This window comes from Bombyx mori, chromosome 5 (genome assembly GCF_030269925.1).
Source record: "Bombyx mori chromosome 5, ASM3026992v2".
Classification (NCBI taxonomy): domain Eukaryota; kingdom Metazoa; phylum Arthropoda; class Insecta; order Lepidoptera; family Bombycidae; genus Bombyx; species Bombyx mori.
The window spans coordinates 30,256-48,216 of record NC_085111.1 but is presented as its reverse complement, the minus strand read 5'-3'; the positions used below and the strand labels follow the sequence as shown (position 1 = coordinate 48,216).

Here is a 17,961-nt window from a genome sequence, read left to right as displayed (position 1 = left end):
GAGGGTACCTCCCGCTCCGCGGGGGGAGAATCCCTCCGTGCGGTCGAGCGATCGGCCGCACGCTGCCCCACCGTTTCTGGGGGGGGCAAACACTGCCACGACGAAGGGGGCGACAACACGGGTCGCGTAAGGGACAAAGTCCCCACCGTGCTGCTGGAGAGGTGCGACAGCCTCATCTCGCTGCACTCGGCGCGAAGCTCCGCGAGGGGCGACGCGTCCAGTGGGAGGGAGACACCGGCGCTGTTTGCCGATTGTGATCGGCAGCGGACTCGGCGGAAGCGGAAGTCGGCTCGTCGGCCGGCGTCCTCCGCTCCGTCCGATTCATCGGAAGGAGAGCCTGCCAGCGCCAAGTATATGGCGTTGGCGGAAGGGCCGGCGGCTGCTGCGGCGCCGCCCGCCACTGATTTGGACAAGCCGTCGACTTGCGGACTGGACGCTGCCTCCTCGGCGCAGTCCAGGGCCGCCTGCCGTGAGGCGATAAAAAAGAATAGGAAGCTGGAGGAAATCGAGCGCCTACAGCGATCCCTGACGGAGGTGGGACCATCTGACCCCCTCCGAGCTTGTGGAATAGTCGGGAGAATAGTCGCGACCATTGCGGCTAAATCCACTGCAGGCCTCAAGGGCTCGGAATTGTCGGCCATGAAATCGGCGGCCGCCACGCTCGAAGAAAGGCTGCAGGACGTTGTGGACCGCACCACAACCGTGGAGACGGCGGGATTGCGACAAGAAGTGGCCCTGCAGCACGCCCGCCTCGAACAACTGGCGGATGAGAATGGCCAACTTCGGGCGGAGAACGGACAGCTCCGCGTCGACATGGCCGAGCTGCGAACAATGGTTGCCGATCTCATCGAGCGGCAACGCAGCTCGGCCCCTGTCCCTCCTCCGCCCGAAGCAGAAGGCCTCACTGAGGTCGAGGAGCTGAGGCGGCAGCTCCTTATACAGGAGGCAAGGAGTTCGAACGTTGAGCGCACAAGACCGCCCCTCGCTCATGAGGTGAAAAACGGAGCTCCTACACCGGCACCCCGCAGGACTGTGGCCGCTAAAATGTATAGCGGCCCTAAAAAGGGCGCGACACCCGCGGCACGTCCGGCTGCTTCGGCTTCTGTTCCGGCCAAACCAGGACCATCGGGGACCCAAAAAGATACGGGGGCACCAAAACCCGCTCCCTCAGGAGCACAAAGCACCGGCCAGCGTATGACGCAGAAGACTGCTCCTGCCCCGTCCCAGCCTGCGAAGGCGGGGCCCGGCAGGAGCCGGACCAAGAAGAAGGGGGGCGTCAACGCCGCCAAACCGGCACCGACCCCCCAGCCCCGCCCACTGCCCCCGGCCCCGGTAAACATGAACGAGGCCTGGACGACGGTGGTGCGGCGCGGGCCCAAAAAGGTGGCGGCGCCTCCTGCGCCGCGCCCCAAGGCCGCCCCTGCGGCTGCCGCTCCCCGCCAAGGGGGTCGAGCGGAGCCGAGGGGCCGAACTGGACGAAGGAGGCCGCGCGCCCCGCGGTCGGCTGCAGTGGTTGTGGAGCTGCTGCCGGCCGGCAAAGAAAAGGGCATCACCTACCACGAGGTGATGACCCAGGCGCGCGGTGGCGTAAATGTGGACGCCCTCGGCGTGGAGGGTGGCCTGAGGGTCCGGCAGACGGCCAACGGGGCCCGCCTGGTAGAATGCCCCGGCGCGAATTCCAGCGCCGCGGCAGAAAAACTGGCGGTCCGTCTGCGGGAAATCTTGCCGGACCCCGAGGTGGTGCGCATCGCGCGGCCCGTCAAAATGGCGGAAGTGAAAATTACGGGCCTCGACGAATGCGCCACCAAAGAGGAAGTCGCCGCGGCCATTGCGTCGCAGGGCAACTGTGCCCTCGCCGACGTAAAAGTTGGGGAGCTTCGGGCTACATATATCGGAACCCGGACGGCGTGGGCGCGTTGCCCGGTAGCAACGGCGACAGTCCTGGCTACCCCTCCACAGGGTCGGCCTTCGGACAGCCCGGGACAACTGCGCGTGGGCTGGGTGGTGGCCCACGTGCAACTGCAGGAGAGCAGGCCGTGGCGCTGTCTTCGGTGCTTCGGCACCGGCCACGGCCTCGCCAAGTGCCCCTCGACAGTGGACCGCAGCAACCTGTGCTTCCGCTGCGGCCAACCGGGGCACAAGGCAGCATCCTGCACCGCAGCCGCGCCGCACTGTGTCTTGTGCGACGCGGCTAAAAGGAAGGCCGACCACCGGGCCGGGGGCCCGGCGTGTAAATCCGCCCCCTCCTCTACAAAAACGAGGAGGGGCGGAAAGAAAAAGAAGCCGGCTGCAAAAAGGGCAGCCGGTGAGTCAGCTCCCGCCGCGGCACGAGAAGAGCCGCAGGGCGGGACAGACGAGGGAGCGATGGACGTAGCCCCGTAATGGGTTGCGTCCACCGCTTCCTCCAGTGCAATTTGAACCACTCCGCCAGGGCACAGGATCTCCTCGTCCACACCATGGCGGAGTGGTCAATTGATGTTGCTGTCGCCGCGGAGCCGTACTTCGTCCCCACCGACCAGGACTGCTGGATGGGGGACGTCGACGGCTCCGTGGCCATCGTACTAAGACAGTCCGCGGCGTTACCCCCCTTGGATATGGTGGCCAGGGGACCCGGGTACGTCGCGGCTAGGATCGACGGGACCGTCGTGATCGGGGCGTACTTTTCTCCGAACAGGAGCCTCGCCGAATTCGAGCGGTTTCTGGGCGGGCTCGAGGCGCTTTTACACCGCCTCGGGTCCCGCCCTGTCATCGTCGCGGGGGACCTCAACGCCAAGTGTACGGCTTGGGGTTCCCCCCGCACGGATTCGCGAGGCGGGGCCCTTTCGGAGTGGGCGATCGCGACCGGCCTCTGTCTCCTAAACAGAGGCACGGTCGCGACTTGCGTGCGGTGGAACGGGCAATCTCACGTGGACGTGACGTTCGCGTCCCCGTCCGCCGTGCGCCGCACCCGCGGCTGGCGCGTACTCGAGGGGGCGGAGACGCTCTCGGACCACAGATACGTCCGATTCGAGCTCTCCGCCTCCTCCTTGTCGTCGTCGTCAGCCGTGGGCGCCCGCGGCGAGGAGGAGCTCCCGCAAGGTGCGCCTCGTTCGTTCCCCAGGTGGGCCTTGAAACGGATGAACAAGGAGTTGCTGATGGAGGCGGCCGCTGTTGCTGCGTGGGCGCCAAAACCCGCGCGGCTCGCGGACGTGGATGCGGAGGTCGACTGGTTCCGGGGCACCATGGCAAACATTTGTGATGCCGCCATGCCCCGGGTCGGCCCCCGAGCACCACGTGGGGGTGCGTTCTGGTGGTCGCCCGAGATCGCAAGACTCCGCGAGGAGTGCGTGAGGGCGCGCCGCCGGAGCGCACGCCACCGCCGCCGCCGTCGTCGCGACGCTGCGTTCGCGGAGACGGCGGCCCAGCTGCACGCTGACTGTCGTCAAAAGCAGACGGCGCTGCAGCTGGCCATCGGCGAGGCCAAGAAGCAGAGCATGAAGACTCTCCTGGAGTCGCTCGACGAAGATCCCTGGGGGCGCCCATACAAGATGGTTCGCAGGAAACTGCAGCCGTGGGCGCTCCCGGTGACCGAGCGGCTCCAGCCTCGGCAGCTGCGGGAGATAGTTTCCGCGCTTTTCCCGCCGGCAGCGGGGGGGGACTTTGAGCCCCCCCAGATGGACGCCACGTGGGGCACACCTCCACGTCGCCCCAGCGTTCCCGCTGCCGAGGAGCCCCCTCCCCCTATCACGGGGGCGGAGATCCATGCGGCCGTGTCCAAAATGAGAGCGAAGGACACGGCCCCCGGCCCTGACGGCGTTCACGGCCGGGTCTGGAGCTTGGCCTTCGAGGCCCTAGGGGACCGGCTCGGGGGGCTTTTCGAAGCGTGCCTCGAGTCGGGACGGTTCCCGTCGAAATGGAAGACGGGCAGACTGGTCCTTCTGCGGAAGGACGGGCGCCCCGCGGACTCACCCGCGGGCTATCGCCCCATCGTGTTGCTGGACGAAGCGGGCAAGATGCTCGAGAGAATCGTCGCGGCCCGCATCGTCCGGCACCTGACCGAGACGGGTCCCGATCTTTCGGCGGAGCAATACGGCTTCAGAGAGGGCCGCTCGACTATCGACGCAATTCTGCGCGTGCGGGCCCTCTCCGACGAAGCCGTATCCCGGGGCGGGGTGGCGATGGCGTTATCCTTAGATGTAAGGAACGCCTTCAACACCCTGCCCTGGTCGGTGATCGCGGGGGCGCTGGAGTATCACGGCGTCCCCGCATACCTCCGCCGACTGATCGGCTCCTACCTCGAGGGCAGGTCGATCCAGTGCATCGGACACGGTGGGGCGATGTACCGCTTTCCGGTCGAGCGCGGTGTTCCGCAGGGGTCTGTCCTGGGCCCCCTGCTGTGGAACATCGGCTACGACTGGGTCTTGCGGGGCGTCGTACGGGGTCCCCTCCCCGGGCTGAGCGTAATATGTTACGCCGACGACACGTTGGTCGTGGCTCCGGGGAGGGACTACCGGGAGTCTGCCCGTCTGGCGTGCGCAGGCGTGGCACACGTCGTCACAAGGATCCGACGGCTGGGACTCGAGGTGGCGCTCGACAAAACCCAGGCCCTGTTGTTTCACGGGCCGGGACGAGCGCCGCCTCTGGGTGCCCACCTCGTGATCGGAGGCGTCCGCGTCGGGGTCGGGGTGACCGGTCTTCGGTACCTCGGCCTCGAACTGGATGGTCGGTGGAACTTCCGCGCTCACTTTGCGAAGTTGGGCCCTCGACTGATGGCGACGGCCGGCTCTTTGAGCCGGCTGCTTCCAAACGTCGGGGGTCCCGATCAGGTGGCGCGCCGCCTCTACATGGGGGTGGTGCGGTCGATGGCACTATACGGGGCTCCCGTATGGTGCCACGCCCTGACCCGCAAGAACGTCGCGGCGCTGCGACGTCCGCAGCGCGCGATCGCGGTCAGGGCGATCCGAGGATACCGCACCGTCTCCTTCGAGGCGGCGTGCTTGCTCGCCGGGGCGCCACCCTGGGACCTGGAGGCGGAGGCGCTCGCTGCCGATTACCGGTGGCGAAGCGACCTTCGTTCTAGGGGGGAAGGGCGCCCCGGCGAAGGAGTAGTTCGAGCGCGGAGGCTCCAATCTCGGCGGTCCGTGCTGGAGGCGTGGTCTCGCCGCTTGGCGGACCCGTCGGCCGGCCTCCGTACCGTCGAGGCGGTCCGCCCGGTTCTCGCGGACTGGGTGGGCCGCGACCGCGGATGCCTCACCTTCCGGCTGACGCAAATGTTGACCGGCCATGGTTGTTTTGGCCGGTACCTTTTCAAAATAGCCGGAAGGGAACCGACGGCGCAGTGCCACCACTGCGCTGACCGCGACGAGGAAGACACAGCGGAACACACATTGGCGCGTTGCTCTGGATTTGACGAGCAACGCGCCGCCCTCGTCGCGGTCATTGGAGAGGACCTCTCGCTGCCGCGCGTCGTGGCTACGATGCTCGGCAGCGAGGCGTCCTGGAAGGCGATGCTCGACTTCTGCGAGTCCACCATATCGCAGAAGGAGGCGGCGGAGCGAGAGAGGGAGAGCTCTTCCCTTTCCGCACCGATCCGTCGCCGTCGAGCCGGGGGCCGGAGGCGGGAATACGCCCGTACGTCCCGGCCCCTGTAGGTGGCGGCCTCCCCCCGGTGAAGGTCAAGGGGCGACCTGAGGGGGTGAGGCCGTGCGGCGCGCTACCAGCACTCTAGCGCGCCGCCGTGGAGTGATTAGAGCGACCGGTCGACGGTGTATCGCGTCCCGACCCGGCAGGCTGGTTCTGGTCCAGCGGGGTATTCCGGGACACCAGCGGCACCGTCTGGGCGGCCCGACGGGCTGCCGTACCGAGACGGCCGACGTTTCAGAGCCTTCGATTCGCCTCGAAGGCTCCGTCGGCTGGGCGTCCTTGGGGTGAGCCGCGCCGTCTGGTTGTAGTGTTGACCGCGGTAGCCCCCCTACCTCATCCGGGTTCTGACCTCGGAGGGGATCGGACGTCGGGTGTAAGAGTGCAGGGGAGTCGTTTAGTGGGTGGGTCCTAAAATCCTTGGGCCCGCGGTCTGCTCACAACACCATGCAGATCGTTGAGTCTCACATACCCCGCGCGCCCCTTTTGCGCGGGGACCTCGTAGGAGGTTCGGCCCTCTACCCGAAAAAAAAAAAAAAAAAAAAAAGGACGTCGTAGACCGCACCACAACCACGGAGACGGCGGGCTTGCGGCAGGAAGTGGCCCTGCAGCACGTCCGCCTCGAGCAACTGACCAAAGAGAATGGCCAACTTCGGGCGGAGAACGGACAGCTCCGCGTCGACATGGCCGAGTTGCGAACGATGGTTGCCGACCTCGTTGAGCGGCAACGCAGCTCGGCCCCTGTCCTTCCTCTGCCCGAAGCAGCAGAACCTGGCGATGAGGCCGAAGAGCTGAGGCGGCGGCTCTTAATCTTGGATGCACGCAGCTCCAAGGTGGAGCGTGCGAGACCGCCCCTCGCTCACGAGGTGAAGGGAAGTGTGCCTGTGCCAGCACCCCGCAGGGCCGCTACAAAAACATACAGCGGCCCTAAGAAGACAGCAACATCCGTGCAGATTCCCGCCGTGACTGTTTCTACGTCTGCGGCTACAAGGGCTTCGAAACCAGCCCCCACGAAAAAACCGGCGTCCGCTCCTGCCCCGCCCCAACCTGCGAAGGCAGGGCCCGGCAGGAGCCGAAACAAGAAGAAGGGGGGCGTCAACGCCGCCAAACCGGCACCGACCCCCCAGCCCCGCCCGCTGCCCCCGGCCCCGGCCAACATGGACGAGGCCTGGACGACGGTGGTGCGGCGAGGGCCAAAAAAGGTAGCGGCGCCTGCCGCGCCGCGCCCCAAGCCCGCCCCTGCGGCCACCGCTCCCCGCCAAGAGGGTCGAGCGGAGCCGAGGGGCCGACCTGGACGAAGGAGGCCGCGCGCCCCGCGGTCGGCTGCAGTGGTAGTGGAGCTGCTGCCGGCCGGCAAAGAAAAGGGCATCACCTACCACGAGGTGATGACCCAGGCGCGCGGCGGCGTGAATGTGGACGCCCTCGGCGTGGAGGGGGGCATCAAGGTCCGGCAGACGGCCAACGGGGCTCGTCTTATAGAGTGCCCCGGCCCCAACACAAACGCCGCGGCCGAAAAATTGGCGGCCCGGCTGAGGGAGATCCTGCCGGACCCCGAGGTGGTGCGCATCGCCCGGCCCGTGAAGATGGGAGAAGTCAAAATCACGGGCCTCGACGAGTGCGCCACGAAGGAGGAGGTCGCCGCGGTCATCGCGTCGCAGGGCAACTGCGCCCTCGCCGACGTCAAGGTCGGGGAGCTCCGGGCAACCTACTCCGGTACCCGGACGGCGTGGGCGCGTTGCCCCATCGCAACGGCGAACCTCCTGGCCACCCCTCCACAGGGTCGGCCTTCAGATAGCCCAGGATGGCTGCGCGTGGGCTGGGTTGTGGCCCACGTGCAACTGCAGGAGAGCAGGCCGTGGCGCTGTCTTCGGTGCTTCGGCACCGGCCACGGCCTCGCCAAGTGCCCCTCGACAGTGGACCGCAGCAACCTGTGCTTCCGCTGCGGCCAACCGGGGCACAAGGCAGCCTCCTGCACCGCATTCGCGCCGCACTGCGTCTTGTGCGACGCGGCTAAAAGGAAGGCCGACCACCGGGCCGGGGGCCCGGCGTGCAAGTCCGCCCCCTCCTCTACAAAAACGAGGAGGGGCGGAAAGAAAAAGAAGCCGGCTGCAACAAGGGCAGCCGGCGAGTCAGTTCCCGCCGCGGCTGTTGTCGAGCCGCAGGGCGGGACAGACGAGGGAGCGATGGACGTAGCCCCGTAATGGGTTGTGTCCATCGCTTCCTTCAAAGTAATTTGAACCACTCCGCCAGGGCACAGGATCTCCTCGTCCACACCATGGCGGAGTGGTCAATCGACGTCGCTGTCGCCGCGGAGCCGTACTTCGTCCCCACTGACCAGGACTGCTGGATCGGGGACGTCGACGGCTCCGTGGCCATCGTACTGAGACAGTCCGCGGCGTTACCCCCCTTGGATATGGTGGCCAGGGGACCCGGGTACGTCGCGGCTAGGATCGACGGGACCGTCGTGATCGGGGCGTACTTTTCTCCGAACAGGAGCCTCGCCGAGTTCGAGCGGTTTCTGGGCGGGCTCGAGGCGCTTTTACACCGCCTCGGGTCCCGCCTTGTCATCGTCGCGGGGGACCTCAATGCCAAGTGTACGGCTTGGGGTTCCCCCCGCACGGATTCACGAGGCGAGGCCCTTTCGGAGTGGGCGATCGCGACCGGCCTCTGTCTCCTAAACAGGGGCACGGTCGCGACTTGCGTGCGGTGGAACGGGCAATCTCACGTGGACGTGACGTTCGCGTCCCCGTCCGCCGTGCGCCGAACCCGCGGCTGGCGCGTACTCGAGGGGGCGGAGACGCTCTCGGACCACAGATATGTCCGATTTGAGCGCTCCGCCTCCTCTGCGTCGTCAACGTCGTCGACATTGTCTTCGGCATCAGCCGCGGGCGCCCGCGGTGAGGAGGAGCTCCCGCAAGGTGCACCCCGTTCGTTCCCCAGGTGGGCCTTGAAACGAATGAATAAGGAGTTGCTGATGGAGGCGGCCGCTGTTGCTGCGTGGGCACCAAAACCCGCGCAGCTCGCGGACGTGGATGCGGAGGTCGACTGGTTCCTGGGCACCATGGCAAATATTTGTGATGCCGCCATGCCCCGGGTCGGCCCCCGAGCACCACGTGGGGGTGCGTTCTGGTGGTCGCCCGAGATCGCAAGACTCCGTGAGGAGTGCGTGAGGGCGCGCCGCCGGAGCGCACGCCACCGCCGCCGCCGTCGTCGCGACGCTGCGTTCGCGGAGACGGCGGCCCAGCTGCACGCTGACTGTCGTCAAAAGCAGACGGCGCTGCAGCTGGCCATCGGCGAGGCCAAGAAGCAGAGCATGAAGACTCTCCTGGAGTCGCTCGACGAAGATCCCTGGGGGCGCCCATACAAGATGGTTCGCAGGAAACTGCAGCCGTGGGCGCTCCCGGTGACCGAGCGGCTCCAGCCTCGGCAGCTGCGGGAAATTGTTGCGGCACTCTTCCCGCCGGCAGCGGGGGGGGACTTTGAGCACCCCCAGATGGACGCCACGTGGGGCACGCCTCCACGTCGCCCCAGCGTTCCCGCTGCCGAGGAGCCCCCTCCCCCTATCACGGGGGCGGAGATCCATGCGGCCGTGTCCAAAATGAGAGCGAAGGACACGGCCCCCGGCCCTGACGGCGTTCACGGCCGGGTCTGGAGCTTGGCCTTCGAGGCCCTAGGGGACCGGTTCGGGGGGCTTTTCGAAGCGTGCCTCGAGTCGGGACGGTTCCCGTCGAAATGGAAGACGGGCAGACTGGTCCTTCTGCGGAAGGACGGGCGCCCCGCGGACTCACCCGCGGGCTATCGCCCCATCGTGTTGCTGGACGAAGCGGGCAAGATGCTCGAGAGGATCGTCGCGGCCCGCATCGTCCGGCACCTGACCGAGACGGGTCCCGATCTTTCGGCGGAGCAATACGGCTTCAGAGAGGGCCGCTCGACTATCGACGCAATTCTGCGCGTGCGGGCCCTCTCCGATGAAGCCGTATCCCGGGGCGGGGTGGCGATGGCGTTATCCTTAGATGTAAGGAACGCCTTCAACACCCTGCCCTGGTCGGTGATCGCGGGGGCGCTGGAGTATCACGGCGTCCCCGCATACCTCCGCCGACTGATCGGCTCCTATCTCGAGGGCAGGTCGATCCAGTGCATCGGACACGGTGGGGCGATGTACCGCTTCCCCGTCGAGCGCGGTGTTCCGCAGGGGTCCGTCCTGGGCCCCCTGCTGTGGAACATCGGCTACGACTGGGTCCTGCGGGGCGTCATTCGGGGACCCCTCCCCGGGCTCAGCGTAATTTGTTACGCTGACGACACGTTGGTCGTAGCTCCGGGGAGGGACTACCGGGAGTCTGCCCGTCTGGCGTGCGCAGGCGTGGCACACGTCGTCACAAGGATCCGACGGCTGGGACTCGAGGTGGCGCTCGACAAAACCCAGGCCCTGTTGTTTCACGGGCCGGGACGAGCGCCGCCTCTGGGTGCCCACCTCGTGATCGGAGGCGTCCGCGTCGGGGTCGGGGTGACCGGTCTTCGGTACCTCGGCCTTGAACTGGATGGTCGGTGGAACTTCCGCGCTCACTTTGCGAAGTTGGGCCCTCGACTGATGGCGACGGCCGGCTCTTTGAGCCGGCTGCTTCCAAACGTCGGGGGTCCCGATCAAGTGGCGCGCCGCCTCTACATGGGGGTGGTGCGGTCGATGGCACTATACGGCGCGCCCGTATGGTGCCACGCCTTGACCCGCCAGAACGTCGCCGCGCTGCGACGTCCGCAGCGCGCGATCGCGGTCAGGGCGATCCGAGGATACCGCACCGTCTCCTTCGAGGCGGCGTGCTTGCTCGCCGGGGCGCCACCCTGGGACCTGGAGGCGGAGGCGCTCGCTGCCGATTACCGGTGGCGTAGCGACCTCCGCTCTAGGGGGGAAGGGCGCCCCGGCGAAGGAGTAGTTCGAGCGCGGAGGCTCCAATCTCGGCGGTCCGTGCTGGAGGCGTGGTCTCGCCGCTTGGCGGACCCGTCGGCCGGCCTCCGTACCGTCGAGGCGGTCCGTCCGGTCCTCGCGGACTGGGTGGGCCGCGACCGCGGATGCCTCACCTTCCGGCTGACGCAGATGTTGACCGGCCATGGGTGTTTTGGCCGGTACCTCTTTAAGATAGCCGGAAGGGAACCGACGGCGCAGTGCCACCACTGCGCGGACCGCGACGAGGAAGACACAGCGGAACACACGCTGGCGCGTTGCTCTGGATTCGACGAGCAACGCGCCGCCCTCGTCGCGGTCATTGGAGAGGACCTCTCGCTGCCGCGCGTCGTGGCTACGATGCTCGGCAGCGACGCGTCCTGGAAGGCGATGCTCGACTTCTGCGAGTCCACCATCTCGCAGAAGGAGGCGGCGGAGCGAGAGAGGGAGAGCTCTTCCCTTTCCGCACCGATCCGTCGCCGTCGAGCCGGGGGCCGGAGGCGGGAATACGCCCGTACGTCCCGGCCCCTGTAGGTGGCGGCCTCCCCCCGGTGAAGGTCAAGGGGCGACCTGAGGGGGTGAGGCCGCGCGGCGCGCTACCAGCACTCTAGCGCGCTGCCGTGGAGTGAATAGAGCGACCGGTCGACGGTGTATCGCGTTCCGACCCGGCAGGCTGGTTCTGGTCCAGCGGGGTATTCCGGGACACCAGCGGCACCGTCTGGGCGGCCCGACGGGCTGCCGTACCGAGACGGCCGACGTTTTAGAGCCTTCGATTCGCCTCGAAGGCTCCGTCGGCTGGGCGTCCTTGGGGTGAGCCGCGCCGTCTGGTTGTAGTGTTGACCGCGGTAGCCCCCCTACCTCATCCGGGTTCTGACCTCGGAGGGGATCGGACGTCGGGTGTAAGAGTGCAGAGGAGTCGTTTAGTGGGTGGGCTCTAAAATCCTTGGGCCCGCGGTCTGCTCACAACACCATGCAGATCGTTGAGTCTCACATACCCCGCGCGCCCCATTTGCGCGGGGACCTCGTAGGAGGTTCGGCCCTCTACCCGAAAAAAAAAAAAAAAAAAGGCTCTGATATACCATCGCGTGCCTCCCTAACTCCGCCGTACTTTAGGGGCTTATCTGGAACCGGTCTCAGGTACCTCGGCCTTGAACTGGATGGTCGTTGGAGCTTCCACGCTCACTTTAAGAACTTGAGCCCTCGGCTGATGGCAACGGCCGGCTCTTTGAGCCGGCTTCTTCCAAACGTCGAGGGTCCCGATCAGTTGGCGCGCCGCCTCTACATGGGGGTGGTGCGGTCGATGGCCCTCTACGGCGCGCCCGTATGGTGCCAGGCCCTGACCCGCTAGAACGTCGCCGCGCTGTGACGTCCGCAGCGCGCGATCATGGTCATGGCCCTGACCTGACCTGACAAGGATACCGCACCGTCCTTCGAGGCAGCGTGCGAGGCAGGTTTGGGTTAGGTTTGGGTTAGGTTTGGGTTAGGTTTGGGTTAGGTTTGGGTTGGGTTAGGTTTGGGTTGGGTTAGGTTTGGGTTGGGTTAGGTTTGGGTTGGGTTAGGTTTGGGTTGGGTTCCCGGGACCTGGGCGGGCCCCCCGGCGCGCACTTTGCGTGGCCGGGGGCTCCGTCTGTGGGGGAGTTGTGCTGAACTTCCACCGGGCGCGTCCGTAGGTGGCGGATAACGGGATCCTCTGGGCGACATTCCCAGAGGTATCGTCCGTTCTTTTTCGTTGCAAGGATTCTTAGGCGTAGGTTCTAGGCTTAGGATTAGACTTAGGTGTAGGATAGCTTAGTTAGGCTTGGCAACGAAAGAGATCGGATGACGCGGACCAAACCAGCACTAGGGGGAGCGGGAGAACTGCGCCCTCCTTCTGGAGAACGCAGCTTCCGCCGGCAGCGGACTGCCGGCGTGCCGTGAGCGGTGGCACTCTGTGCCCTGTTGTCGTAGGAGTGAGCCAGCGTTGCATTTATGCGACTGCTGGCCGCTGGTTGCCATGTCCCCGGCTTCGGCTACAGGGGCACGCCCTCCCGAGGGGGGTACCGGTATACCGGCGTGGCTTCGTGGATTATTGTCCACTCGAGCGTCGGGCGGTGGTCTGTCGTGCTGCTCGTTGCACTCGATGGACTGCCGGCCAACCCGTAATCCTCACCGTGTGGGGGACGGGGGCCGCTGCCGCGAGGTACGGGGCCGCGAGGACGTAAACCTCTATAAAAAATACCCCAATCTTAAGCTCTGGCGCCCGGCGATGGGATGCATGGCTGGTGGGAGACCAGTCGCGAGGGCGTCCCAGGGGACCGTACCCCTGGCTAATAAAAACAGGAAAACCAAAAATGAAATGATCAGTTATGAAGATAATCTACCCCAGGAGGGTACCTCCCGCTCTGCGGGGGGAGAATCCCTCCGAAGGACGGCGGTAGTGTGTCCGTGAAGGACGGAGGAAACGGTGTAAGTAGAGGAGGGTCCATGAAGGACATTGAAGTGATTAGTATCCTGTCAGACGACGGCATGGCCACTGCCAGCTCAACCCGTTCGTCCCCGACGAGGAACAGAAGAAAAAGGAACAAAGCATACAGTCCGGACAGAACTGGGAGCAGTTCAGGTGAAGATACGGTGCGCTCGCCCAACAGAGCCACAACATCCAAGACATTGTCTAAAAGGGGTCGAGGAAGACCGTCCACAATAGGGCAATACGTTGGCCTCACGGCCGCCAAGGAGGCGCACCTGAAGGCCCAACGCGAGGAGATGGCGCTGCTCGCCGAAAAGGAGATTATGGAGAGCGTCCGGAACCTCAGGGTGAAGGAGAACTCCGTCGCGGGCAGTACCGGGGAACCCAGACCCGATCCTGAAAATAGACTGGAGGAGACCGCAAAATTGGCCGTCAATATTGCGGCAAAGTCAGAAAACCTGAAGGGTACATACGTACGTGCCCTGAAGGAGATGGCTTTCGCCATTCGAGAGGCCAAGGAAGAAATGGCAGCGAGGACTACCGACGGTGAAAATAAGAGGCTGCAGGAGCTCTGCAGCAGGCAGGAGGCTGAGATCCTGCACATGAAGAAGGCGATCGCCGACATGAGGTCGGAGATAGCGCGCCTGGCCCATGCAGTGGGATCACCGGCAGCCATACCCGCCCCCGCCCCGATCCAACGGAGCGACGATGAGGAGGAGCGGCGCCTCCAGCGCATCATGCGTGCCGTCGGAACGATGCTAGACGCGCGCCTCGCAGTGATGGAAGCACGGCTGCCGCCGGAGCCAAGGCTGAGGCCACCACTGGCCGCAGACCACAGGAGGAGCCGCGCTCAGGAAAAGACGCCGACACCACCAATGGCAGCAGAATCAATGCCGACGCCCGAACCAACAGCTGCGGTCGCGACCGCGGCACCCAACGGTGGCGGCCTACAGAAAAAGAAGGCGCCGAAAAACAGGCAGCAGCCGGTTCCCACAGAACCACGGACATTCCCCCCCGCCCCAGCTGCTCTGACGGAAGCGTGGACGACGGTAGCCCGAAGAGGCGCCAAGCCGAGGACGGCAACGGCGACCGGCACCGTGCCCGCTCCACCGCCCCTGAAGGAAAAGAAGAAGAGACTCCGGCCACCGCGCTCGCAGGCGGTTATTGTCAAGCTGCAGCCGGAGGCCATCGAGCGCGGAGTCACCTATCGGTCAGTCCTCGCCGAGGCTAGGGCTAAGATCGATCCGGCAGAGCTGGGGATCCCTATCCAGCGGATACGCTCTGCGGTGACGGGAGCAAAAGTATTGGTCGTAGACGGCGCCGACCAGTACGAAAAAGCCGATTTGCTGGCGAATAAACTACGGGAGGTTTTGCCCTCGGACAGCATTGTCGTCTCGAGGCCAACAATAACGGCCGCTGTCAGACTGAGCGGCCTCGACGAATCCATATCCCGGGAGGAACTTGGTGCCGCGGTCGCCAGGATTGGAGAGTGCCCCCCCGACACCGTGAAGGTTGGGGAAATAAAAATGGGCCCCGGAGGCACTGGCCAGGTCTTGGTCAGATGCCCCATAGCGGGCGTCAAAAGAATATTGGCCGTCGACAAGCTGCGGATCGGGTGGAGCGTTCTTCGCGCACAACTCCTCGAGGCAAGGCGCCTGCAGTGCTACCGCTGCCACGCACTGGGCCACGTGAGTGCCCGTTGCCCATCGTCGGTGGACCGCAGTGGTGAGTGCTACCGCTGCGGCCAGACCGGCCACAAGTCCGCGGGCTGCACGCTCACCCCGCACTGTACGATCTGCGCCGGCACCGGTAGGCCTGCAGCGCACGTCTCCGGGGGCAAGGCTTGCGCCAAGCCCCCGAAACAGAGACGACTGATGATGAGCACCGCCGAAGAGAGTCAGCGGAGTCGGCCCGGTACGGCTACGGCGACACCGATGGACGACGGACGATGACCAGCAGCCCTTTTAATATCCTTCAGGGCAATCTCAATCGCTCCGCCAGGGCTCAGGACCTGCTGATCCAGAGCATGGCGGAGCGATTGACCCATCTAGCGGTCGTCGCCGAGCCCTACCGGGTCCCTTCGGTTCCCGACTGGGCGGGAGATGTTGACGGCCTGGTGGCCGTGGTCCAGCGTCGGTCGGCGGTGGGCGCTCCGCCCGAATTCGACGTCGTGCAGAGGGGTCGGGGCTACGTGGCAGTCTTCTGGGCAGGCTTGCTCGTCGTCGGGGTGTACTTCTCCCCCAACCGGCCGCTCGCCGAATTCGAGTCCTTTCTAGACGAACTCGGTCAGGTAGTGGGGAGGTCGCACTCAAGGCGCGCGCTCGTTCTCGGGGACCTCAACGCGAAGTCGTCCGCTTGGGGTTCCCCGGTCACCTGTCCCAGGGGACGGGAGATGGAGGAGTGGTTGGTCGGGAGCGGTCTCGTTGTCCTCAACCGCGGCGCCGAGAACACATGCGTCCGTCGTTCGGGTGGGTCCGTGGTGGATGTGTCGTTCGCGACCCCCGACGTCGCGCGCCGCGTCCGCGGTTGGAAAGTGTTGTCCGACGTGGAGACGCTCTCCGACCACCGCTACATTCGTTTTCGTGTATCCGCGGCCCCGGAGTCTTCGACGGTGACTTTGCACTTTGATGGTGGCGCGGAGGGTCCGCGCTGGGCCCTGAAGCGCCTCGACGTGGAGCGACTGCAGGAGGCGGCCGTCGTCCAGGCTTGGCGGTTGGACTCCCTGGGCGAGCCGGCGGGCGTGCGCGAGGGTGCGGAGCGGCTGCGCGAGGCGATGTCGCGAGTCTGCGACCACGCCATGCCCCGCGTCCGAGCGTACGCGCCGAGGCGCCAAGTCTATTGGTGGAATGTGGAGATCACCGGTCTGCGACGCCGGTGCGCCGGCAGTCGACGAAGATACCAGCACCTTCGTCGTCGGAGGCGTCGGGATGAGGAAGAGGAGGACCGGGCGTACGAAGCTTACCGGGTGGACGTGCGCGCCCTGCGCGTCGCGATCGGGGAGGCGAAGGAAGCGGCGTGGAAGGAGCTGCTCGAGACGCTGGACCGTGACCCGTGGGGGCGACCCTATCACACCGCGCGGAGCACCATGCGCCCCTGGGCCCCACCCACGACGAGTACCCTGCCGCCTGACATGGTGCGGCATGTGGTCGGCGGACTGTTCCCGAGCGCACCCGAGATTCCCTTTGTTCCCCCAGTCATGTCGTCAGCACGAGACGGGGCTTGGGCCGAAGAAGAGGACGACGTGTCGCCAGCGGAATTTGATGCGGCCGTCGAAAAAATGAAACTAAAAAGAACGGCGCCAGGTCCCGATGGAATTCCAAATCGGGCCTGGGCGCTGGCATTGAAGATGGAAGGTGGCCTGGGACCTGTCCTCCGAGGGCTGTTCAGCAGGTGCCTCCGAGAGGGTAGGTTCCCGGCAATATGGAAAAAAGGTAGGTTGGTTTTGATTCCGAAGGAGGGGCGCCCCAGGGATCAACCCTCGGGGTATCGCTCGATCGTCGTCCTGGACGAGGCCGGCAAGCTCTTGGAGCGCGTCGTCGCCAGTCGCCTCGTTCATCACTTGGAAAATGTAGGTCCAAACTTGGCGGACTGCCAATACGGTTTCCGGAGGGGTCGCTCGACCTTGGACGCGGTCCAGCGCGTCCCCGACCTCTCCGACCAGGCGTGCTCCCGGGGAGGCGTGTTGTTGGCGGTGTCGATCGACATCTCCAACGCCTTCAATACGATCCCCTGGAGCACGATCTTGGAGTCGTTAAGGTTTCACCGCGTCCCCACCGGTCTCTGGAACCTGATCGAGGATTACCTCGCAGGGCGGGCTGTGGTCTTTCCCGAACGGAGGGGGTGGGGACAGAAGGCGGTCTCGTGTGGTGTCCCGCAGGGGTCGGTTATGGGTCCGCTCCTGTGGGACGTCGGGTTTGACTGGGTCCTCCGCGGGGCTAACCTGCGTGGCGTGCAGGTCATCTGCTACGCCGACGACACGCTGGTGACGGCCCGCGGAGACGACTACCGTTCGGCGTCGATTCTGGCTGCGGCTGCGGTGGCAACAGTCGTAGCCAGAATAAGGAAGCTCGGCCTGGAGGTCGCCCTGCACAAGTCCGAGGCCGTTTGTTTTCACCCGGCTCGGAAGGGGCCTCCTCCCGGCGCGAGCATAACCATCGGAGGGACTGCGATCGTTGTCCGGCCTCACATAAAATACTTGGGGCTCGTATTGGACAGCAGGTGGACTTTTAACCGGCATTTTGATGTGCTGGTCCCGAAATTGCTCGGGGCGGCGGGTGCCTTAGCCCGCTTGCTCCCAAACATTGGAGGAGGAGGAAAGTCAGTCCGGCGTCTTTACCTGGGAGTGGTGCGGAGTATGGCCCTGTACGGCGCACCCGTCTGGTCGCCCACGCTCTCCGCTCGCAATGCGGCCCTCTTGCAGAGGGTTCAGAGGGTGCTGGCGGTGAGGGTCGTGCGGGGTTACCGCACCATTTCGACGGAGGTCGCTTGCGTCCTTGCCGGCTCCCTTCCGTGGGAGTACGAAGCAGAGGTCTTGGCTAAAGTCTATCGGCGCAGGGTGCAGTCTTTGGCTCGGGGGAATGTGCCCCGTTTGTCCGTCGTCGCCCGATGGAGGCGTGCTGCGCGTCGCGTGGCAACGTTGAAGTGGAAAGAGAGACTGGCTGCTGAGGAGATCCACCGCGGTTCTCAAACCCGGCGGCGCACCCTTGCAGCCCTGGTGCCCGTGTTGGAGGCCTGGATCAACAGGCGTCACGGCGTGCTCGACTTCCGGCTCACGCAGGTCCTCTCGGGGCATGGTTGCTTCGGGAGGTACTTGTGGCGGATCGGAAGAGAGCCCCATCCCGGTTGCCACCAATGCGGGCATCCAGACGACGACGCGCAGCACGCCCTCGAAGCGTGCCCGAGGTGGGAGTATCCGCGGCAGTCACTCGTCGCGGTGCTCGGGGCAGACTTAAGTTTGCCG

General features: G+C 65.7%; 1 protein-coding gene across 1 annotated transcript; it reads left to right on the top strand.

The window, feature by feature from the left end:
* Nucleotides 1-13,018: 13,018 nt before the first annotated feature.
* LOC134198853 (uncharacterized) lies at nt 13,019-17,231 on the top strand. The gene is made up of 4 exons (XM_062668483.1): nt 13,019-14,652; nt 15,003-15,713; nt 15,921-16,569; nt 17,217-17,231. Exons 1-4 carry the CDS (start codon nt 13,019-13,021, stop codon nt 17,229-17,231), a joined length of 3,009 nt encoding a protein of 1,002 aa, XP_062524467.1.
* The last annotated feature ends 730 nt before the right edge of the window (nt 17,232-17,961 follow it).

Coding starts and splice junctions, on each gene's coding strand:
- LOC134198853 (XM_062668483.1), top strand. CDS start 13,019: ATGAAGGACATTGAAGTGATTAGTATCCTGTCAGACGACGGCATGGCC. Junction 14,653..15,002: donor GCACAACTCCTCGAGGCAAG/GCGCCTGCAGTG, acceptor TCGCTCCGCCAG/GGCTCAGGACCTGCTGATCC. Junction 15,714..15,920: donor GCCGTCGTCCAGGCTTGGCG/GTTGGACTCCCT, acceptor TCGTCGTCGGAG/GCGTCGGGATGAGGAAGAGG.